General features: G+C 56.0%; 2 protein-coding genes across 5 annotated transcripts; one reads left to right on the top strand and one right to left on the bottom strand.

Moving 5' to 3' along the window:
• Positions 1 to 2,464: 2,464 nt before the first annotated feature.
• Positions 2,465 to 16,478, top strand: Git1 (GIT ArfGAP 1). Of its 3 annotated transcripts, none has more exons than XM_038327121.2 (20): positions 2,465 to 2,600; positions 7,849 to 7,982; positions 8,424 to 8,536; positions 8,644 to 8,749; positions 9,253 to 9,470; positions 9,552 to 9,646; positions 9,987 to 10,029; positions 11,729 to 11,777; positions 12,066 to 12,138; positions 12,577 to 12,674; positions 12,995 to 13,106; positions 13,218 to 13,351; positions 13,477 to 13,629; positions 13,765 to 13,980; positions 14,072 to 14,125; positions 14,224 to 14,310; positions 14,398 to 14,471; positions 14,588 to 14,770; positions 14,882 to 14,945; positions 15,107 to 16,478. In XM_038327121.2, the coding sequence occupies exons 1-20, from the start codon at positions 2,549 to 2,551 to the stop codon at positions 15,317 to 15,319; spliced, it is 2,271 nt and encodes a 756-aa protein (XP_038183049.1). In that variant the 5' UTR covers positions 2,465 to 2,548; the 3' UTR covers positions 15,320 to 16,478. The 3 variants fall into 3 exon arrangements, with proteins under 3 accessions (XP_038183049.1, XP_038183051.1, XP_038183050.1); XM_038327123.2 differs by having other exon boundaries at positions 13,750 to 13,980; XM_038327122.2 differs by lacking the exons at positions 2,465 to 2,600; positions 7,849 to 7,982; positions 8,424 to 8,536; positions 8,644 to 8,749 and adding an exon at positions 8,895 to 9,157 and having other exon boundaries at positions 13,750 to 13,980.
• A 347-nt stretch (positions 16,479 to 16,825) lies between these two features.
• On the bottom strand, positions 16,826 to 21,701 carry Tp53i13 (tumor protein p53 inducible protein 13). 2 transcript variants are annotated; one of them, XM_038327124.1, is made up of 7 exons: positions 21,523 to 21,701; positions 21,261 to 21,329; positions 21,026 to 21,067; positions 18,287 to 18,415; positions 17,802 to 17,999; positions 17,182 to 17,716; positions 16,826 to 17,097 (listed from the first exon to the last, which is right to left on the bottom strand). In XM_038327124.1, exons 1-7 carry the CDS (start codon positions 21,592 to 21,594, stop codon positions 16,985 to 16,987), a joined length of 1,158 nt encoding a protein of 385 aa, XP_038183052.1. In that variant the 5' UTR covers positions 21,595 to 21,701; the 3' UTR covers positions 16,826 to 16,984. The 2 variants fall into 2 exon arrangements, with proteins under 2 accessions (XP_038183052.1, XP_038183053.1); XM_038327125.1 differs by lacking the exon at positions 21,026 to 21,067.
• Between the last annotated feature and the right edge of the window lie 1,353 nt (positions 21,702 to 23,054).

The following is a 23,054-nucleotide window of genomic DNA, read 5'->3' as shown; positions in this document are numbered from 1 at the left end:
TAAGGGATTCCTCGGCAAGCCGACTCAGAACAACAATCGAAAGAGTGTTTGTGTGGGAGGTGCCAGCGAAAGCTTGCAAACTCCTGGTGCCTCCCTCGGGTTTCTTTGTGTGGTCTTCTCTTCTGCCTCCTGCACAGCCAGCCTTGCCAGGCCCGGGAGGGCTGAGGGAGGAGCTGACTGCCTCGCCCCTTTCTGCAGCCTGGGAGGAGCCGGCAGGCGGCTCCACAGACCAGGTCCGCGCCCCACCACCTCCGCTAGGGGCCAGCAGAGTGTCGCGATTGCAGCCCGAGTTGAGGAGGGGGCTAGAGTAAAGGAGGAGCTTCTAGGAGAGGCCTCTAGGCTTGTACACTACCTCATTAAATCGGTTTCAGAACCTCGTGTGTGATTCCACTTGAGCTGTGCCGTTTCCCGGGATGGTGACATCCCCGGGGAACCCAGAAACCCTTCTATCGCCACCTTCAAGCACTGACTCTTGGCTGTGGTGCGGTTGGGAGTTCTGGAACAAAGTTTGGACCATGTATAAGTATTAGGGTCACTCCCAGGCAGTCCCTGAGCTAATAGGAAGATGGGGCGACAGGGTTAGGGGGCCGTGAATCATTCTTCCCCTGAACAACTCTGTAGCACTAGAAGGGACCGAGGCCAGCATGCATTCGGAGGAACTATTCTTTGGGTAGCTAGTTTCCCCTTTTGCCAGATGGTCGTCTACCGACTCTAAAACCCAGGTCGCTTTTCCTTTGCTCTCTGCGCCCTGGCTGCCACGTGCTCGAGACGCACCCACACAGCGAAGAAACAAAGGCAGCCAAGCGACAGGGCTGCCAGCAGCCGCCTCGACATTTAATAAATGAAATTCCATAGATGGGGGTCGATCTGGGGTGAACGGGCGGCCACTGCTCCTGGGCTGCACGCCCAGATTCAGCTGCCAGGCTGCTTCCCACCTCCAGTGCTGGGGCCACCAAGCCTACAGACTCTTTGGTAGGAGTGAAGCATGGGGTGGCATCACCACCACCTTCGAGTTATCTTTGCTGGCAGAAGCCCCACCTGCTGAGCTGCTGGCTGGGTGTGGGGGGGGGGAGGGTGTCTGCAAGATTTTTTTTTCTTAAGGTGAGATTATAAATATATCCTGTGGATCGCAATTTCAAATAAACTTGTCAATCTGGGTTACAGCAAAAGGCGATGGCACTTTGCGTGTATTTTGGGTGGTGTGACTCATAAGCATTGCTTGTCTCCCCTAGGGAAGGAGCCTGCCCACCCACAAGTCCCCGCTGCTCTGGCACTGGTGGGAGGAATCGACCCACTCAGGCACCCCTATCAAAGGACTCCCCCAAACCCCTGTTCTAGAACTGAGCAGGAATTCCTGACATCTAGGAAACTCTCCCTTAACTAGTGTCACCACTGACCTGCCCCCTCCTCTGTGTCCCCCCCCACCTTGTGCATTCTGCCCACTCCACCAGCTGAGTGCTCTGACAGCCCTTTAGCGACTGTAAGGATGGGGGCTGGGCGCAAACGGGTCACACGTGTGGGGGGAGCATGCTCAGTGTGGGGTGCACCCACGTGCAGCCTGCTCTTCAGCTCCTAGCCCCCCTCCCCCTCCCTCTCCTGGCTATGAGAAGTTGCCCCCCCCAAAAAAAGGTCCTTACAAGAATTGGTTCCTATATGTTATATGCATATGCTCTGAATACATACACACCCGTTGGGCCGCCCAGAAACATCGTTGATGCATACAAAACAGAGAGCAAGCTTGGGCTGGTGCACACAACATTGTGGTCACTCTTAACCAGATTCTTTGCTTTCTTGTTTGAAACAAGGATGGTGTAGTTTTAGTCCCGCAGGCAGGGAGTCACACTTGAGTGACCTCTCGGGCACCTGGCCTTCCATATTGGTGGTAGCCGGTGTACTTGGCGGGGATGTGACAACAGACCCACCTGGACACTGACATGGACACAGAGGGGACGAGAAAACACACCTCACCCCATCCCAGCCTCTGACCGCAAGGAGCAACGTGCCTGACGATGCTTCCTGTCTGCCCCAGTCCCCACCACGTCCGTCTCTCAGCTCCTGGACCACTCTCCAATCTGAAAGTGAAGGTCAAAGTGCCAACGGGTGTCTGGGTTGCAGAGCAGGCAGGAGAGGGCCGCGGCTCCTTTAAGAGCCCCCGTCCACTCCGGCGGGCGCGCAGGCTTCCTCTCTCCGAGAGGCGCGGCCTCGGAGCGGAGCGGCGGGGCGGGGTGCGTGCGCCCCTCCCCCGGTGGGCAGGGCCTGCGCTGCTTCCTGCAGGAGCGGCCCGGGCCGCGCAGGGGGCGGGGAGAGCGGCTAAAGGCGGCGGGGCGGCGCGGGGCGGCGCGGGGCGGAGGGCGCCCGAGGGCGAGCGGGCGGGCGGGCACGGCGGGTTCCGGGCCAGCCCCGGGGGCGGACGGTTGGCCGCGCGCGCGGAGCCTCGCCGGGGCCTTGCGGGAGCCGGGCCGGGCCGTAGGGCCGCCGCCGCCGCCCGGGCCCGCCGCCCGCGCCCCCCACGCTGGCCCAAAGGGCTGCGGCCGCGTCGCCGCTGAGGATGTCCCGGAAGGGGCCGCGAGCGGAGGTGTGTGCGGACTGCAGCGCTCCGGGTAAGCGGCGGGGACCAGGCCGGGGGCGGGACCGCACCGCAGGCCGCCGCCGAGCGGGCGCCGGGGCCTGGCGGGAGCGCCGTGCGGGGCCGGAGGGCGGGGCGGGGGCCACTGCAGAGCGGCGTCCTTGGCGGGAGGGCCGGCTGCGGGGGGCGCTGTGCGTTGGAGCCAGTGGACAGGAGGGAACCGCCTCCCACCTCCATCTCGGCATCCAGACGGAAGCGCCCGTCTCGGGTGGCAGGAGGGCCGTGGCGGAGGCCGGCAGGCTGTGGGAGGTGGGCGCTAGTATGGTTTGTGTCATCCCTGCCACCCCCGCGTCTTGCACCTGCTGCTCACATGGTCCGCGTGCCCGCCGGAGCGGTGGAGGGCAAGGGGCCTGGATACGGGTTTCTCGGGAGCACCTGACGGGGGTGGCTACTCTAGGACGCCCAGCCGGATTCCCAAGGCTGGGGCTCCTTGTAGGGCCGGCCCTACGTTCAGGGACGATCTTAAGTATGGGCATCTTCCCCGGAAGCATCTCCAGGCCTACTGGTGTCTGGGAACAGCTAGACTCAGCTTTTCCTGTTCCGGGTAGGCTTGTTTAAGAAGGTGTGCTAAGTATTGCCTCAGTCCAGACACCGATTCCTCCTGCTCGCTAGCCCATTCTGGATAAGAGAAAGTGCTAATTGGTGCCTAGACTCCCCTTATCCGCCTGGCTCCTGGACTGACTGGACTTAGACGCTGCTTCCTCCCTTCCTCTCAACAGAGTTAGGTCTGAACTGTTTGAAAGCCCCCTGGCTTGCTGAGGAAGTGAAGGGAAGGCAGCAACTTAGCAGGCTGGTCCCTTAGTGGGAAGACAACCAGTGATGAGGACCAGCAGCTGACCAGAGGAAGGAAGTGCTGGCCTTTGCCCATCCTCTGTAAAAGAAGCTGGCTTCCCAGGTGGCCCCGGGGCCTTCTGAACTCTGTGGGGACAGTAGATGTGATTGAGAGTGTGGGGTGCTGACTCGCAGGCACCCCTTAGAAGTCCCAAGATCTAACAGTGTGAGTCCCACTAGGAGTGATGGTCCCTTCTTGGTTCTTGTGGATAGCTGGCGGGGGCATGAACATGAGACCTCCTTAGGGTATGTCATGTTCTGTAAGGGCCTGGAGGATCTAGTTATGGATAGCTGTCCTGGCCCCTAGTTACCTGGAGACTGTGACTCCCTTCCCCTGGTCGGAATGGAAGAGCTAGGTGTCTCTCCAGGCTGTTGTGCACCGCTGTGGGATGAGCCTAGCGGGTGCCATCAGGGGAGCCTGGGTTCCGGTGCTGCCTTTGTTTCCAACTTTACCCTGTAACCTATGGAAGCACTGTGCTCACTGGGGCCTCAATTCCCTCAGCTCTAAAGCAAAGAGGGCGGAATAGAAATGGATTTTGAGGGCCCTCCCGTTCCCCAGTCTCCATCTCTGGCTCTGGAGCAGAGCCGCAAAGCTGTATCTTCCATGTTGTCTGTGACTATCTGGCTGGAGCCTCTGGGGACCCAGTGGTGCTAGGAGGAATGGGTGTGTTAGATGTTAGGCCACTGAGCTTATAGCCCCCGGCCTCATCTGACGGAGGCAGGCCTAATCCAGAATGCAGACCAAGCGTGTGTGCAGAACAGTGCCAGTCTTACTCGTTATCCCACCTTAGTACCTAGTGATTGACACACAGCAGCCACTCCCCAGTACAAGTGTTGTGTTTGTTAGGACTGCCCTACACCACACTGGCCCTGACAGACAGTGGCATTCTAGGTCTGGGCCTATAGCATCCTGGACAAGACAGCCTGAGCATGCCCAGTATTCTCTTCTATCACATATATGATATATAGATATGTGATTGATTGATAGATAGATGGATATCACATGTCTATATATCACATATCCCGTACGCTCATACATTCCAGTATATCTCTAGCCCAAAGTCACAGTCACTGTATAGAACTCTGCTGTTGGCTGGGTATGCTGGCACATTCCTTTAAACCCAGCACTTACGAGACAGAGGTAGGCAGATCTCCAAGCCAGCCAGGGCTGTGTAGTGAGACCATGAGGTAGGGTCATAGCCCTATTATAGTTTAGTAACTTGGAGGGTGATAAAGGCAAGCGGTGAGATGCTCAGAGACAGGTGTAAATATGTTGCAAGGCATCTGGACACAATGTAGCTGTTGTGGTAGTTTATGACACCTTACCAGGTGCTGTGCCCCTGCCTGCCTTGGGAATCTAGGAAAAGGCAGGAGTCAGGGTGCCATAAGAATGTTGATTGTCCCTTCTTTGCCTCTACCCACTCAACCTCATTGCCTTGGCTCCCATAACACTGGCCTGGCTATCAAGCATCCACTTCTCAACACACAACCTATACATCAGCCTTTGACTTTGATACACAGGCGTAAAGAGCTCCAGATACCCAGTCCATAAGTGACCAGAGCTGACCACCAGCTGGGGAGATGTTACAGGGCAGCCTTCAGGCTCATTTGTCTTCTTACAAGTGCAGGACAGGTGGTGGGCTTTGCGTCTTTTTTTCTGAGACAGGAAAAATTTTCTCTGTGCAGCCCTGGAGGTCCTGGAACTCGCCCTGTAGACCAGACTGGCCTGGAACTCAGAGATTCGCATGCCTCTTCCTCCTGAGTACTGGGATTAAAGGTGTGCACCACCATTCCCCAGCAGCTTTTGCTTCTTTTATTAGGGTATAACCTAAGTACAGCTTAGTGTCTGTCTTTAGTCTTTCTTTTTGATTTTGAGACAGGGTCTCACTATAGACCAGGCTGACCAAGAACTCAAAGAGATCCCCCTGCCTCTGCCTCCCGAGTGCTGGGATTAAAGGCGTGCATTGCGATGCCTGGCTGTTCGTGGGTTTCAGACATGCGTGAGCTTGTGTGGTCACTACACTACTCAATGTATAGAACATTTCCATTACCCTCACAGCTGTCATCTCTGACCACACCCCCAACAGTAACCACCACTCTGACCTCTGTTCCCTTGGATTCCTCTTTCCTGCTTTCTGCATAGCAGATTTTCTTACTTGTTTTCAAGGGTTTAGCCCTTAGCTTAGAGGGAGGAAGGCCTGAAGCTGGTCTTTATATATAGACCTGCTGGCCCTAGAAGCCACTGGTGGCTTTTGAAGGTGGCGTAAACTAACGTTAGGGCCTTCCTGTGGCTGGCACCAGTCTCCTCTCTGATACCTGGCCACATATACCAACCCTCACCTGCCTGTGGAGCAGCTAGAGGAAGGTGCCGCATCCTCTAACCCTCACATGTCCCCCTCTGCCCCAAGTTTGCAAGGAGCTTCTTGAGGCAGAAACCTTCTGTGGCCCTTATGCTTCAGAACTGGCAGAGATGGGGTTTGAAACTGGCTTGGCGGGCCAAGGTCATTTGGACCTAGGGTGCAGGTAGAATTGTTAGGGTGGACTTCCTATGTGTGTCATCCAAAACTGGCCCAGACCAAAACAATGTCCCCTGCCCACCCTTCCTGTTTGAGGTCACAGCTGAAGAATGGGAGGACCCTCCTCAGGCAGGGAAACCATGCCAAGCAAAGCCTTAAAACTTGAGGCTCTGGGACCATTGGCCCTGGATATCGAGCTGGTTCCTGTAGGCCTGGTTGGTGTCTCCACAGGGCCACAGGCCGGGGTGGAGACCTCAGGGCTGCCCATTTCTGATCCTTGCCTGGGCGTCTCCCGACTCACAGGAAACCCTACCTCTTCAGCAAGAGGAATTTAGGCTGCATCACTTCCCGCTTCCTGCCTGGGCTGCAGGAGGTGACTGGCAGGCAGACCCCCCCTGACCCAGTGGTGTTTGGAAGTGGGGGAAGGGAGTTTTCCATGTGTGGGGGGTCGGCGCTCATTGTTTGGGTAAAACCAACACAAAAGACTCTAGGGCTCCCCCTCTTGGCAGAGGTGGCTGGTTTCCCAGTTCTTAGAATCAACACCCTCTCTTCTGGGGCGTGTAGTGGTCACTTTGTACATCCCTCATTGCCTTGTTTTGTGAGGTTCCAAAAGAAGCCTTGCTCCAAAGACAGCTCTTTTACTTCCTGTTTCCACACTGTATTGAGGGACAACCCCCCCTCCACACACACACACACGCACACACACACGCAACATGGGTAGAGCTTAAGCCCTGACTCAGTCAGCTCCTGATTCTGGGAACTTTGATGGGGACCTTGGCTCCCCGGGCCTGAGGATTGCCTTCCGGTTGCCCAGAATCACCTTCATAGCAAACCTGTCCAGCCCTTAAGAGTGCCCACTGCTGAATATCCTGAATTCTAATACGGCAAGACAGAGAGCCAGCCCCACCTCCAGAACAAGGCTTCTTGAGCCTGGGTGGGGGCCTGGGCAGAGCAGAGTGTCCTGGGAGAGCAACTCCCCGCCCCCACTCTGGACAGCACACAATGGCCGCTTTCTCCCCCATGACCTTTCCTTTTTGTAGCCTGAGCTGTGTGCAGCTGTCTCCTCCTCTTTTAGAGGGGCTTGGGGTGGTAGTAACCTTACTACCCATGAGGACCCAGGAACTTTTACCCATTTGTCCCCATTCCTGTTTCTCCCCAAGGACTGGAGAATGGCTCCCCAGGCTGGTCCTGAGGCTGCAGGGGCTGAGGGCAGCAAGTTTAGGCTTAGGCTGGTCTCTGACATTGAAGTGCCTGGCTCTGCATCCCCAGCAGTTCTGCTTTGTAGCTGTGTGACCTTGAGCAACCCCTTTGACCTCTCTGAGCCACTGAATCCCCATCAATAGAGCAAGCTAGCACTTGTGAAAGGAATCTTGGGCAAAAAATTACTTGGCCAGTAAATAGTGAAAATTCAGGCAAGGTTAGTTCCATTGCTCACTCTGTCCATAAGACTGCGTCCCACAGTGATGGTGGCATGAGGCTGGGGCCTCTCAGCTGTGCCAGAGTAGGGTTAAGAACCATGCTGTCAGGCGGGGTCCAACAGGAGCATGCCCAGGTCTGTGTGGCATCAGGATGATATCCCACAGGAGGCTCCTGCCTCCCTCTGGAATAGCTGGGAAACAGTCTTGATTCCTGAGGAGAGGCTGGGAAGCTGGTGCTGTGGCTGTGGGACAGGACACTGTGCCCACTGAGCAGCCCTGGGGACCATGCGTTCCCAAAGGTACAGTCTTATAGGAAAGGGCTGGTGGCCAGTTCCTGGGCTCCTGGGGAGACTGAGTGAAGTACCTGAAGCACTGAGTGCATGCCAGGCCAGAGTGGGTGCTGGGGAAGTGGTGCCTCTCCTGTGGTGGCAGCTGACTTCCCTTCTCTCTCCCCCAGACCCTGGCTGGGCATCTATCAGCAGAGGTGTGCTGGTCTGTGACGAGTGCTGCAGTGTGCACCGGAGCCTGGGACGCCACATCTCCATTGTCAAGCACCTTCGCCACAGCGCCTGGCCTCCTACACTGCTACAGGTAGGGAACTGAACCAGACACTGTGTTTCCCAGTGTGTAGTGCCCAGGTATCCCCACCCCCCTTCCCATCCTCCCACAGACACACATGTACCTGTCCATAATCTGCACCTTCCAGGAACTGCAGCCATCCAAAACAGTTTGTCCCTGAGTCCTTCCACCAAGCCCCGTTCCCTATGGTGTCTACTCATTAGCTTGGACTTAGTGTATTGAGCAAGTCACTTAGACTCTCTGAACCTTGGCAAACCCACCACGGTGAGCCAGCATGAAGTGCTAACTAAACAGGACACATGACTTTGGGTGGCCTGACTGGATAGAGGTCAGCTATACCAGGCACACAGTAGGACCCTTGGTATTTCCAGCTGCAGCAGGCACTCTGGGGAATGTCTCCCCCAGTGCCCAGCATGGAGTGGCACTCTCTTGCTTGGCATCTCTTCTCCACAGATGGTGCACACGCTTGCCAGCAACGGGGCCAACTCCATCTGGGAGCACTCCCTGCTGGACCCTGCACAAGTGCAAAGTGGCCGGCGCAAAGCCAACCCCCAAGACAAAGTCCAGTAAGTGGGGCTGCAGGAGTGGTGGTCGGGCCGTGTTCCTGGGACAGGGGCCTGGAAGGTAGCTTTCCTGAGCTCTGCTCACATTGCCTCCTGTGTGTTCCGTGCAGCCCCATCAAGTCAGAGTTCATCAGGGCAAAGTACCAGATGCTGGCGTTTGTGCATAAGCTTCCCTGCCGTGATGACGATGGGGTCACTGCCAAAGACCTCAGCAAGGTGTGAGGGGCCCCTCTTCCCACACCCATGTCACCCTGAGGCCTAGGTCCCAGTGGCAGCCCAGGGCCAGGGAAAACAGTAAGTGCAGACCCCTGAGGGTGAGAGAAGTTTGCTCCATCATGCTGCTGGTAGCTAAGGGGCCTCCATGCCCAAGTGGACACACAGGGCCTTCCATCTGCCACTTGAAAGCTTAGGAAAACTTGGGGTACTGGCTTAGCTGTTCAAAGCTGTCATTTCCTCACCAGTAAAATGGGAAAGGAGTAACAGCGCCTCCCTCCAGCTGATGTGCTCCGAGCAGAGCACACGCAGCTAGCAACTGCAGCTGTTACTCACTGGCCTCATCCTCTAGCGGGGCCGCCCTCTGGCCCGCCTGACATGGCCCAGTTTTGGCGAGGCCCCTTGGAACTGGTAGGAGGACAGGAGCAGCCAGGTGTCGGGGAGGCTCCTCGGGCACACATGCATCTCTCGCACTCCACTTAGCGCGGTCTGTCTGCTCCTTGCAGCAACTGCACTCAAGTGTGCGAACAGGCAACTTGGAGACATGTCTGCGCCTGCTTTCCCTGGGCGCCCAGGCCAACTTCTTCCACCCGGAAAAGGGCACCACCCCTCTCCACGTGGCCGCCAAGGCAGGGCAGACCCTGCAGGCTGAGCTGCTGGTGGTGTATGGAGCTGACCCCGGCTCCCCTGATGTCAATGGCCGCACGCCAATAGACTATGCCAGGTGAGAATCGGCTAAAGGGCGAGGCTCAGGTGGAGGGAGTGGACTCTTGCTGTAGGGCTGAGCCGTGTCACCTCCCCACAGGCAGGCGGGGCACCATGAACTGGCAGAAAGGCTAGTTGAGTGCCAGTATGAGCTCACTGACCGGTTGGCCTTCTACCTCTGTGGACGCAAGCCCGGTGAGCAGAGAATGAGTTGGGCCTGACTAGGCCAGGCAGGTGGGACCTAGACACACCCAGCGGCAGGTGCCATAGTGACAAAGCCAGCTGGGGAACTGTGTTGCTAGGCAACTGGCTCCTGTGAAATTGCTGCAGGCTCTGGGTTGCTGCAAGCATGTTGGGGCCAAGGAGTGGGGGTGGGCCTGACTTGCAGCCAGCTTTCAATGCTCTTGGGGTACCCTGCCCTCCTCCATTGCCTCTGACACTTGCAGGTGTCAGATCCTGCTCATGGTAGTGAGGTAGGTTCCTGGATGCTGGCGCCACCTGGCATCAGTGACTTGGCATTTTTATTTTTGTTCAGATCACAAGAATGGGCATTACATCATCCCACAGATGGCTGACAGGTGAGTGCCCACCTGATGCCCCTTTCCAGCTATTAGATGTCAAAGTGGCATGACCCCAAGCTTCAGTGGCCTGGCACTCCACCCTATAGTGACTAGCAACACAGGAATGCATAGCCTAGTTGCCACCAATTATATATGCTAAGGAGGTGAGAAATGCCAGCTCAGCACACACCATGCCCCTGAGCCTTGTGATTCCTAAGTATCGGGCGGGCTTTGGTACAAAGGCCTGACTAGGTTGGATCACTTTGCTTGGACCTGTTGTGTCGCTGCTTCCAATAAAGGATTCCATCTGTGTCTGTGGGGAGAAGATAGTTCTGGGAACTGGCTGACTTTGAGACTGCTAGCTGGGTCCCCAATATGCTCCCAGCTCGGCAGGAATCCCAGGGTAGTAATGGGGAATTTCTGCCTCTGATCTCAGAGGCCCCAAGATACCCAGGCAGTGGAGGATACCCCCAGCCACTTAATCCGTTTTTAGGACAGATGTTGGCGCCACCTAGTGGTCCCCAGAGGGCTACAACTTGATGCCTAGCAGTGATCCCTGGCATTAGGAGAGGATTTCTACCACAACCTATGCAGACAAGTGGTCAGAACTGCCCTGTTCTAAGACCCCAAGACTTAACTATCCATCTCTAGTCTAATCTGCCTGGTGATGTATGTCTCCACGCATGTGTGTCTGTCTGTATGTATTGTCAGCTCATGCACATGTGGACATAGATTCAGTGGTTGTTCACTTAGCACCTTCTCAGAGCCAGCTGCTGCTCTAGGAACATCAAGGTAACACAGACACCACCACTACCCTTGAACTACAACTCAGCCTGAAGGGACAGCAGCAAGAGGGGCTAGGACAGAGGTAGTAACTGCAGGCAGCTTATGTACCACAGCATGATGTGAGGAATAAGACTGGAAAGAGCCAGGTGAGAATTACCCTGGTGGGGAACCTCAGCAAGAGTGGGACCATCCTGAGGGTAGGGTTCCAAGCATGGGTGATGGATGTGATGTAGGAGGCTCTGCTACTGCCTGACCTCTCTGAGCCTCGGTTATATCATCTCCATACTTACCTTTGGGGAATGTCGAGAGTAAATACAACAAACGCAAAGTATTTAGCGTACTTTTTAAAGACAGCATTGTGAGTTATGGTTTGTACATGTTACTATTGGACTGTTTTAGGGCAGAGTATAGCCAGGCATGTTAGCACTCTGACCACTGGATGAGAAAGGGATCTAGAGGCAAACCTAGAAGCGAAGAGATAGAATGAGAGATTTCTAAAAACCCAGACCAGAGGAAATGAGGGCAGAAGAGGTCAGCGTGGCTAGGATCTGAGGTAGAGGAGGGAGACCTTGGGTGGCTCCCCGAGCTGACAGTGAACAGAGGAACCTGTTGGGGAAACGTGGTCCCTTGCGCACTCTGTGTCTGTGGTGTGTGTGTGTGTGTGTGGAGATGTGTCTGAGCTGGAGTGTGCAGGCCATGCGCCTGCTGCTCTGGGTAATTGCTGCTCTGTCCTGTTCTTCCCTCTGCTGCCATCCTGGATTAGATCTCGGCAAAAGTGCATGTCTCAGAGGTACTCGCACCTGCCGGCTACAGGCCAGGGGGAGGCTTGATGTGTGGCCTCGGGGTCTCAGCTCCCTGAGCTTCCTGCATGCTTGGGGGGCAACCAGCAGGGGCCTGGCTGTCTCTCACGTCTGGCCTTTCCTTCTCACAGCCTGGATCTGTCTGAATTGGCCAAAGCTGCCAAGAAGAAGCTGCAAGCAGTGAGTCTGCCTCCACAAGCTAGGACTACTTAGAGCTGCCCTCCAGCCCTGTCGCCCCCCCCCTCCGTCACCTCCCCGTGCCCTTGTGTTTGATCCTGGTTCTGCCCCACAAATGTGCCCATGGCCTCATCTCCCCTGAGGCGCGGAAATGGCCTGGACTCCCTTCTTCCTTGCATATGAAACCTCACTCACCCCTCAGTTGAGACAGGCTGGGTGATACAGGGGTCATGAGCTTCCCTGCATCACACATCTTCCTGACAGACCCTGGGTCCCCTTCTCTGCCTCCAGCTCAGCAACCGGCTGTTTGAGGAACTGGCCATGGATGTGTATGATGAGGTGGATCGGAGAGAGAACGATGCTGGTGAGTGGCAGGGCAGGGCGCCCTGTCCTTCAATGAGTAAGAAAGGGGAGCTGGGGGCGGGGCAGTGTGGAGCTGTGGGCAGCAGTCGCCTCCCTCCCTGCCCCACCGGGCACTGGAGCTCATCCTGCTCTGCTGCCTCCCACTTTGGCTGTCTCCCCAGCCCTGCTGCACCCCACCCCACCCCACCCTGCATCATCTTTCCTGGCCACAGCCAGATTCCAGCCCAAACTCTGGGTCTGGCCTGGTGGGCCCTGCCTTGTTGTGTTTGTCAGTGGGCGGGCTTCACTGGGCCTTGCCCAGCTTTTGTGTTCGTGGAGACCCTGCTTCCTGCCGCACTGGCCCTCTGGGAATAAGGAGGACCTGGGGACTCTGCTTTCTCACCTCTTCTCTGAGGCCCTACTCCCAGCGGGTGATCTGCTCCCTGCCCCTCCCCCACAGTGTGGCTGGCTACCCAGAACCACAGCACCCTGGTGACGGAGCGCAGTGCTGTGCCCTTCCTGCCAGTCAACCCTGAATACTCAGCTACTCGGAACCAGGTAAGGAGAGATGGGCAGGAGGCCTGGGTGGTTTCCTTTCTGGGTCCTCTGCCCTTCCTTAGCTTAAAGCCAACTCTTCTGAGGCTTCCCTTAGGGTCTGACTGGCTTTGGGATTTGGGAAATGGGATGAAGCTATCCTTTAGTACTGATGGGTATTGTAGCCTCCTTCTGGGGGTTCCCCTGGGTGCCTCACGCCTTTGCTGGCCTGGGCCTGCCACACGGCTCACTAGGGTCGAGGTGTCCTGCTTTGCTGCTGTATTTTAGCCAGTGTGCCAACCAGAACGGCCCCTCGTGCTGACCGTGCCTTTTCTGCCTTGCAGGGACGACAGAAGTTGGCTCGGTTTAATGCCCGAGAGTTTGCCACCTTGATCATTGACATTCTCAGTGAGGCCAAACGGAGACAGCAGGGCAAGAGCCTGAGCAGCCCCACAGGTGGGGACCTTGCACGAGCAGGCCACGGCATTGTCAGGCCTTGGCACCACCTTTGCTTAGGATAAACAGTGTGGCTGAGCAAGCCCTGTGTGACAAATCTTGTGTCTTCAGATAACCTCGAGCTGTCTGCACGGAGCCAAAGTGACCTGGACGACCAGCACGACTACGACAGTGTGGCTTCTGACGAAGACACAGACCAGGAGCCCTTGCCAAGCACAGGCGCCACTCGGAACAACCGTGCCAGGGTCTGCGCACTGTCCCCGCTGTCCCCTCCCATTCTCCAGACCCAGTTTCATGTCATATATAGCTCAGAGTCCTGAGATCAAATGAGGTGATCATCTCTGCCTCCGACTGGCTCCTGTCTCTGCAGAGTATGGACTCCTCAGACCTGTCGGATGGGGCCGTGACACTGCAGGAGTACCTAGAGCTAAAGAAGGCGCTGGCCACCTCCGAGGCCAAAGTGCAGCAGCTCATGAAGGTCAACAGTAGCCTGAGTGACGAGCTCCGGAGGCTGCAGAGAGAGGTAAGCACTGTGGCTGAGGGAGGGGTAGAAAAGCATCCAAGGCTCTGCGAGTATGGATAGCCCCTTCCCAAAGGTGGTACCTACTTTGACCCAGAGTTGGGCACCACTGTGTACACTCAGATCCACAAACTGCAGGCAGAGAACCTGCAGCTCCGGCAGCCGCCAGGGCCAGCACCTACACCCCCACTTCCCAGTGAACGGGCAGAACACACACCCATGGGACCCGGTGGAAGCACCCATCGCAGGGACCGCCAGGCCTTCTCCATGTATGAGCCAGGCTCTGCCCTGAAGCCCTTTGGAGGTGCACCTGGGGATGAGCTCACCACACGGCTCCAGCCTTTCCACAGCACTGTGAGCAGCCTGTGGGTCGGGGGGTGGGGAGGTAAGACGTGAGGGTCGCACTAACACAGCTTGTCATGACACTCTACGCTACCTCCCACAGGAGCTGGAAGATGATGCCATCTATTCGGTGCATGTCCCTTCTGGCCTTTATCGGGTAAGCAGGACCTGGGGAGGAGGGTGAGCCCTGCACCGGTGACACACCAGCCCCTGACTGCAGGTGGAGACTCACTCTAGCCCTGTCTTGGCTTTCAGATCCGGAAGGGGGTGTCTGCCTCTTCTGTGCCCTTCACTCCCTCCTCCCCACTGCTGTCATGCTCCCAAGAAGGAAGTCGCCACACGGTAATTTCCATCGCAGCACCCAGGGACAAGCATGTGGGCTCTTGAGGTCCATGTATACTCACCATAACCTTGCCCTCCATCCTCCAGAGCAAGCTTTCACGCCATGGCAGTGGTGCAGACAGTGACTATGAAAACACACAAAGTGGGGACACTCTGCTTGGGTGAGACACCTGTGGGTCTCCCAGCCCCTCCTTCTAGCACCTGAAGGGGGAAGTGGTGAGGACCCAGCCGTGCAGCTGGCTGGAACGGCTCCTTTTCTCTTCCCACCTGGGCCTAGACTGGAAGGGAAGCGATTCCTAGAGCTGGGCAAGGAGGACGAGCTGCACCCTGAGCTGGAGAGCCTGGACGGAGACCTGGACCCTGGGCTCCCCAGCACTGAGGACGTCATCCTAAAGACGGAGCAGGTCACCAAGAACATTCAGGAACTGTTGCGGGCAGCCCAAGAGTTCAAACATGACAGGTAGGATGGGCACAGGTTGGTGTTAACTTCTTTGTATTTGGGTAGAGGGTTAATGCTAAGATCCTAAGAGTCTGAGAAACCCCTCATCTGATTCCTGCCCTCCCCTGACAGCTTCGTGCCCTGTTCAGAAAAGATCCATTTGGCTGTGACTGAAATGGCCTCTCTCTTCCCAAAGGTACAGGGGCCACAGAGAAACAGAGTGGGAGGGCCTTGCATAGAGGGTGGAGCAGATGCAAGTGACCTGCCTGCCACCTGGGTGGAGGTGAGCACCCTGAGCCACAATCTGTCGCCTGGCTTAAAGTCCAGGGTTCGACCTTTCCTTGCCCCTCCCTCCAGAGGCCAGCCCTGGAGCCTGTGCGTAGTTCACTGCGGCTGCTTAATGCCAGCGCCTACCGGCTGCAGAGCGAATGCCGGAAGACAGTGCCTCCAGAGCCTGGCGCCCCTGTGGACTTCCAGCTGCTGACTCAGCAGGTGATCCAGTGCGCCTATGACATCGCCAAGGCTGCCAAGCAGCTGGTCACCATCACCACCCGAGAGAAGAAGCAGTGACCACTCTCCCTGCCCTTACCCACACCCTGGGACCTCACTGGCCATGGGAGCTGGGCCACTCCAGACACTAACCCACCCCCAACAGAGCCACTGGCACAAGTGCCCTTAGTGCCGCCATTCTCCTCTGGCATCCAGATGCCCTGGTGCCCACCCCCTCAATCCCCAAGGATGGGAATGTGAGGTGGCAGGAGCTTCTGTCTCCCACATTCCATGCCCATCACTCTGTACATAGCATCCTTACCCTACTGATGTGCAGGAGCCTCAAGGAATTCCTCTCAGCCCCTCACCCTGCCTTCCAGGGTACCCTCAGCAAAGAGTGGGACAGGGACACTCCACATGGGGCAGCTCCGCCTACTGCACTCTATCCCCATGAGCCAGTTTAGCCCTAGGGGGGCTGAGCAGGGGCATCCCCCTCGTTTGTACATTATCTCTGGATGTCTCTGCCCTGTAGCCATCAGCCCCCTCTTGCTGCTCTTTCATGCCAAATGGCCCCTGCCTAGAGCACAGGTCCCAACTTGTGTGCCAGGGTCCCCAGCAGCAAACACTGGAAAGTCTTCTCCCCTAACCTTAATTTTAACTTTGTGGTAACTGAGTGTCCCTGTGTGCCTGCAACTGAGTATGTGGACGGCAGTGCCGTTCCAGAGACCTGGCCCACCTGGAGCTTTGAGGGGCAAGGGACCAGCATTGGGGGTCAGTGTCCCTCTCCCCTACCTGGACAGAGGGACTGTCAGGGTAACCAGCTGTGGTCCAGTTGCTGCTCCTACTTGTGGCCCTACACTATAAACGTAAAAGGAAAACCACTTCCCTCCATCTCTTCCCCATCCCCATGGGAAGTGTGCTGGCCAGGCAGAGTACAGAGCACCCGAGCCTGGGGCTGGCTCCCCAGGGTCCCCAACTCAGCTGGTGGCTGTGGAACTGAGCCCCTCTCCCTAACCTCTGCAAGGCCAGCACCCACATCACTACCTGCACCTACAGTGACCCACCCCCGGAAGCCTGGGGATCTGGCTACAGCTGGGAAGGCTGGCAAGACACTGACAGCACCCACCAGCTATTCTCCCCAACCACCTTCCCCTAGGTGGCCCAGCCCTACCTGTGGTGGTGGGTAGCTGTCAAGACGTGTGTCATGTACATTTGTATCAAAAATAAATAAGTGACCATGTGCCATTTCTGATGTCTTAGAGGTTGGAGGTGGGGCCTAGTACAGTTGTTGGTTCTGGTCAGCATCCCTGTCACTTACCACGTCACATTCCCCATCCGCAGTCCTTGGGCGGCTGAGGCCATGTTTAAGGCTGTCTTGAGCTACAGAAATTAGGGATGGAGAAAGATGCGTGTGTATTGAGTGGGGGAGACCTGCAAAAAAGATAAGTGGAGAGTGCCAGCACCTGAAGCGACCCTAATAGCCGCCGGCTGCCGGCTGCCGGCTGCCCAGCTCGACTCTTAAGTCTCCCGAGGGCCGGTGACTTGAAGGAGTGTGGCTGAGGGCAGATACATTCGCCCAACTCCGAATTCTACTAAAAATAATTTAATTAGAAACGGGAGTTTGCATCAGGGAATCTAGAAGGATACGCTCTAACCAAATGAAGCCTCCAGGGCCTCTTCGCCTGCCGCCAGGGGGCGCCCGCGCGTGGCCCACGTGGCAGCGGACACCGAGGGGGGCGGAGCCGCTCAGTCTGAGCTCTCTGAGTCAGGGCCGCTATCCGGTGTGGGCGGGAGCAGGGGCCGTCTGCGAGACCGCTTGATCCGGCGCGAGGGCAAGGGCAGCCTCCGTTTCAGCACCGCTGTAGGAAGGCGAGAGGTCAAGGGCAAAGAATTCAAGAGGCTGGGGACACCTGCCGGGGGTCTGGGGGGGGGCGTCTTCTCACCAGCCACTGTGTCCTGGCTGTCTGCTGTGGGCCCCCAGTAGATGCTCTCGCTCCTGCGGAAGTTCCGGTGCAATCGCGTACAAAGCGTGGCCAGGGTGAGCAGGACCAGCAGGAAGGTCAGGGCCATGGCAGCCCAAGCAGCCTCTTCTGTGCGTGGAGTGGGACCTCGGGCTACCCGAGGAGGCACTGCTGCTCGAGGAGCTGGGGAAGCTTTGCCCGGGCAGGCACAACCCCCTGGATTGCCTTGCCCACTGGGCATCTGAGCCTCTGTCCTGGACCTATCATTGCCTCCAGGTCCCCCAGTCATCAAGGAGACAGGGGCCACAGATGAGGTTCCCAAAATGGGTTGCTGGGCCTTCGGGCTCTGTGAAGAGGCCAAGGAAGCCTTCAGGCCTGAGAGAGTGGATTGGAGACCAAAGGCAGCCCGGAGCCTCCTTCTCTTGACAACATTGAGAGAGCGCCGCCCGGGTCCTCTAGATGTCACCTCTACACCAGGAGGTCGCCAGCTCCGCAGAGCGAAGGCCAGAGTCGGGGCCTAAAGAGAGTAAGAGGAGTCACCCTCTGGCCTGCTTTGCTAATCCAATGCTCCCACCACCAAGACTGGGCCCAGCACCCCTCACCTGTACACACCGTCTCCCACACAGCTCCCCTCTGCTGGGGGCTGGCATCATGGGAGTGGGCCCAGAAAGAGTATCAAGCAGAAACCACACACTCTTTCTCTGCTTCCGCCTTCGCCGCCTCTTCAACCAGTGGGCAGCCCAGGCTGGCTCTACCCATGCCATCTCCAGTGCAGTCCCCCATGCTGTCACCACCAGGGGCTATGAAAGAAGGGAACTTAGATCTAAAGATGACGCAGCAGCCCTGAGTTTTCCCAAGGGACTGCACCCTTACTCAGAACAGGAGCTTTTTTTTTGGGGGGGGGGGATGTTGGGACAGGGTTTCACTGTGTCCTGGAACTATAAAAACCAACTGCCCCTGAACTCAGAGATCTGTCTGCCTCCGCCTCCAGAGTGCTGAGATTGAAGATGTGACCCACCATGCCCGGCTTTTTTTTTTTCTTACATTTTTGTTTTTGTTTTCGACGCACCTCTCACTGACCACTTACCCGGGCCCAAGTGAGATTGGAATCAGGAATGAGTGTGGGCTTAGCCACACACACATGGGCCAAGAAAGCAAGCTGGAACTTCAGCCAGGGATGGGCACAGGGGTGGTAGAGGAAGGCAACACCATCAACCTGGAGGAAGAGTGGAAATATCAAGCCAGACCCAGATCTCTCCCAGAGAATCATAATTTCTCCTAGGTGCCAGGATGAAGGGGTTATCAGAAGGTGCCCTTCCACTTCCAGGGAAGGAGAAGGACCTTGGGTACTGATGTACCCCCCTCCCTCCTTTTGAACGCACCTCTTCTTTCCATCAAGTGCAACCCCTCAAAGTTAAGCCTCTGGGCAAGACAGCATGGCTAATTAACTGTTAGACTCAGAACAAGCTCCTTCGCCTCCACCCATGGTGCTGGGGATCAATGCCAGGACCTTCTTACCACTGATCTACATCCCTGGCCCTCAACAGTCTGAACTGTATTTCTCCGAATGCAATAATGGCTCTGCAAGTCTAAAATCTAGACTCTTAAGTATCCCTCAGATGAAGATCAGGTCCTCTACCTGTTGATTTAATACATGCAGTCTCCCAGGAGTATCCAAACACACAACTGCAGTCTCGGGATGGAAACCTTTCATTGGTCATTATTATTGTTAGATGCTATAATAAGATACCAAAAAATAACTCCTGGACCCTGAGGAATGTATAAGAAATGCAGCTGGGTCAGGCAGTGGTGCTGTACACCTCTAATCCCCATACTCAAGAAACAGAGGCAGGCATATATCTTTGAGTTCAAGCCCAGCCTGGTCTAGAGAGTGAGTTCCAGGACAGCAGGGCTGTCAAGGTGAAACCCCGACTCAAAACCAAACAAATGAAGGAAGGAAGGAAGGAAGGAAGGAAGGAAGGAAGGAAGGAAGGAAGAAAGCAAAGAAAAAGACAAGGAAGGAAAGAGAATGAAAAAGCCATGGGAAGCTGAGTGTAACAGAGCTCACCTGTAACCTAGCCACGTGAAGCATTGGTAAGTAAGAAAACCAAAGTTTCAGGCCAGCCTAGGTACACAATGACTACCAGGCCAGCCTTGGCTATGAAGCGCTATCCCAAAAGACCAGAGAGTAGAGGAAGAGATTCAGGGAAGCAAAAAAAAAAAAAAAAAAAAAAAAAAAAAAAAAAAAAAAACCCCATACAAGTCATGGGTATGTGTGGTAGGCGGGTAGTTGGGAGGGAGAGGGCTTGGGCTCTATGGGCTGGATCCATACAAATGCTCTCCCAGCAAGCCATATCCTCAACTGCCTTTCCACTCTTTCCTTAAACTTTGTAACAAAGTCTCACCAAGTTGCCCAAGCTGGACTTGAGTTCACTTTCAGTCCTCTGGCCTCAACCTCCCAATCAGCTGGGATTATAAAAGCCTGTACCGCTAAGTCCAGCTTGCTTAGTTAACTGTAATCACAGAGGACAGGATAACATCGGGCAGGTTTTGGGGTTCAGGTGGTGCTGTGACTCCTGTAGGGAGTTTGGGAATGGTGGGAATGGTTGGAGGTGGGGAGCTGTTGGGCGTGGAGCCCACTCCTGATGGCCAATAGAAAATAAACCAGAGAAGATGTAGGAAATGAGCCAGAATTCATATGTATGGTGAGGGCCCATTGTGACCAAGATAAACTAATTGAGAAATCAGATGAAGATAATTTAACAAGTCCTCACAAGGAAGGCAGGGGAACTCAGCCATGACAGGTGGGCTATAATCAGAGGGGTTCTGAACACTGAAGTAACTTAAAAGAAGGACCATGTGCAATAATGAGGTAGCCAAATCTAAGTGTGTCTGCTATAATCCTGGCCCTTCAGGAGGTGGAGCAGAGGATCAGGAGTTCACCGGCCACATAGCAAGTCTGAGGTCCAGTTTGGGCTACATGTGACCCTGTCTATAAAATGGGGGGGGGGGGGGGGTAGTGATATGGCTGGTGTTTAAGACCATTTGCTGCTCTTGCAGAGGATTTGGGTTCAGGCTCTAGCATCCACATGGCAGCTCACAACCAACTCTAGCTCCAGTTCCAGGGGACCTGACACCTCTCCTGAACACATATACACACAGGCAAAATTCATACCCACAAGATAAACCTAAACATTTTTTTTTAATATTTATTATGTATACAATATTCGGTCTGTGTGTATGCTTGCTGGCCAGAAGAGGGCACCAGACCCCCTTACAGATGGTTGTGAGCCACCATGTGGTTGCTGGGAATTGAACTCAGGTCCTCTGGAAAAACAGTTAATGCTCTTAACCACTGAGCCATCTCTCCAGCCCTAAACAAATTTTTAAGAAGAAAAATATTCTTGAAAGCTGAACCCAGTTTACAACATAGTAAAGCATATACTCCTAACCTGATACTGTGTTTTGTGATCCAAAGCGCTGTCACACACTATTCGTTCACTTCGTAAAGCTGAAGGGACAAATGCCATCTCTAGCAGAAAACTAGAGCACAAGAGAGCTCTCGGTCACACCTGGCACCAGGATGCGGGCTGGTTTTGCCACCTTCAGAGCTCCACACGTCTAGCCACTCAACAGCATCCCTGACACTGCACTACAGAGCTGTGGCTCACACTGTCTGTCACTTGTCCAAGAATGGGCAACTGCAAGCCTTTCCTCATTTGCACAAAGTGGAGCTTTGAGCTGAGAGCCGAGAGACGGAGGTAACCTTCGAGGAGCACTCTGCCTTCAGGGAAGGATACAAAGATGGGCCCCTCGGTGTACTTACCTGCCCTTGTCTCACCTGCGTGTAAGTCACTCTTGGTAACACCTACACGTGGGGAAAGAAGAAAGCAGCTGGGGACTTCGTGGCTGGGGTGAAGAAAGGGACAACCAGCCCCAAGCCCTGGGCTGAGATGAAGACGCTGGGACTGAGAGCAATAGACACCCCAAAGAGGGCGATCACCGAGGGTGCAGCGAAGCTATTCGTACCCCTCCCGTCCTCGGCCCTCCAGGATTCCTACCTGTGGAGGCAGAGGCCACAGGCCCTTGGGACAACGGGTTCCTGCCTCCTCCGCTGTCTCAGCCACCACCTGTGGGTCCAAGGCGTAGAGCTGGGCGTTGGCCTCTGCTAGGGCCCCGCCCTTTTGGTTCCAGGACTGGGGGCGCAGACCAATGGAGGAGCCTCCGAATCCCCTCGCGCGCGCCACTCCTTCCAGAACAAAGTTATAGCAAAGCGCTTTGAGATCCCTCGGCCAAGGCCTTACCAGGAGTCGGTCGCCTTACCTCGCAAAGACTCAGGAGCCCCACCAGGGCTACCAAAAGCAACTGGGGCGGAGGTGGAGGAGGAGGAACCATTTCACCAGGGTCAGCAGTCCCGCCAACCAACAGCCGTGCCGCTCGCGCGCCCCCGCGGTCCCGCGCCGCTCGCGCGTCCACGCAAACCCCCGCTCGCTCACAGTCCTGCCCCCTCCTGGCCCGGCTCGGGCCCCCCCCCCGCCCACCGCCAGGCCCGCCCCCGCCCCGCCCACCGCCTGGCCGGCGCACGCGTCCTGGGCCCAAAGCCGGAAAAGTTGTAAGCCCTTAAGGATCACTCAGTCTCCAAGCCGGCTGGACCATCTCCCTCGCCCGAGGTGCGTCTCGGCGCGTTTGCCCGGCCAGAAGAGCGCAACTGCATCGCCTAGGCGGATCTGGGAACCCAGCAAAGGGCGGGAAATGAGATTCCTAAGGACCGGGTGACCCAGGCGGAGATGTGTGTGCTTTTCTGGCAAACCCGCTAAGCACTCGGTGTGTCCCAAGGGCCAGAATTACGAAATCCTAGCTGTCCCGAGAGAGGGTCGGCTTCGAGCGCTTCGCCTTCACGCTGCCCCATTCCTGCCCTCGCTAATATGAATCCTGAGCACCGAACTCTCACCGGGGGTCTTAGGCCCTTCTTACATCAGGCCCAGAAGTCCCGGGAAGTCTTGTCTCCCTGTGTCTGCTTTGTTCCCCACCTTCTCCCGGTTCCCGCTCTCGTTCTTTGCCCAAGGGTGACGTGCGAGACCCTGACTGGTTCGGGTGAGTTCGAGGAGCTCCAGTGCTCAGCTGAGACTGCATTGGAGCCCTGCAATGGACGTAAGGATTGAGACGCCCAGTCCAAAAGTGGGAAACAGAGGCCTGCATGATGGCTCAGTGGGTGACGATGCTTGCCCCAGTCTGACAACCAGAGTTCAGTCTCTGGATCCACGTGGTGGAAGGAGAGACTCGATTCCAGCAAGTTGTCCTCTGACCTACACACACATCCACAACTAAACGTAATAAAAAATTTTTTTAGGGCTGGAGAGATGGCTCAGGGGTTAAGAGCATTACCTGCTCTTCCAAAGGTCCTGAGTTCAATTCCCGGCAACCACATGGTGGCTTACAACCATCTGTAATGGGGTCTGGGGCCTTCTTCTGGCGTGCAGGCATACATGCAGAATATTGTATACATAATAAATAGATAAATATTTTTTTAAAAAATTTTTAATTCGAAAAACAGCAAAAACAGTTATTTCAGGCATCTCCCACGGACTCCGATTTACAAGGGGAGGATCCTTGGTCACCCACCCTGGCAAGAATGGCCAGATGTTGATCTGACCAAAAAGAACCACTATGCACCTCTGCCATAGCCCCATCGTGGGGCAAGGCACCCCTAATCCTCTCCCTTAGCTTATTCTGCCAAACTTGAGGCTGTTTCTTCTGCAACCCTTCCTAGTGAAGAGTGGTGGCGGGTGGGCTGGGGAAGCCAGAAGTGACAGCGTGCCAGCGCCCCGCATGACCTCCAGAGAAGCGACAGTCTC

This window comes from Arvicola amphibius, chromosome 4, assembly GCF_903992535.2.
Source record: "Arvicola amphibius chromosome 4, mArvAmp1.2, whole genome shotgun sequence".
Classification (NCBI taxonomy): Eukaryota; Metazoa; Chordata; class Mammalia; order Rodentia; family Cricetidae; genus Arvicola; species Arvicola amphibius.
The sequence above is the reverse complement of the archived record's forward strand: the minus strand, read 5'-3'. Positions and strand labels throughout refer to the sequence as shown.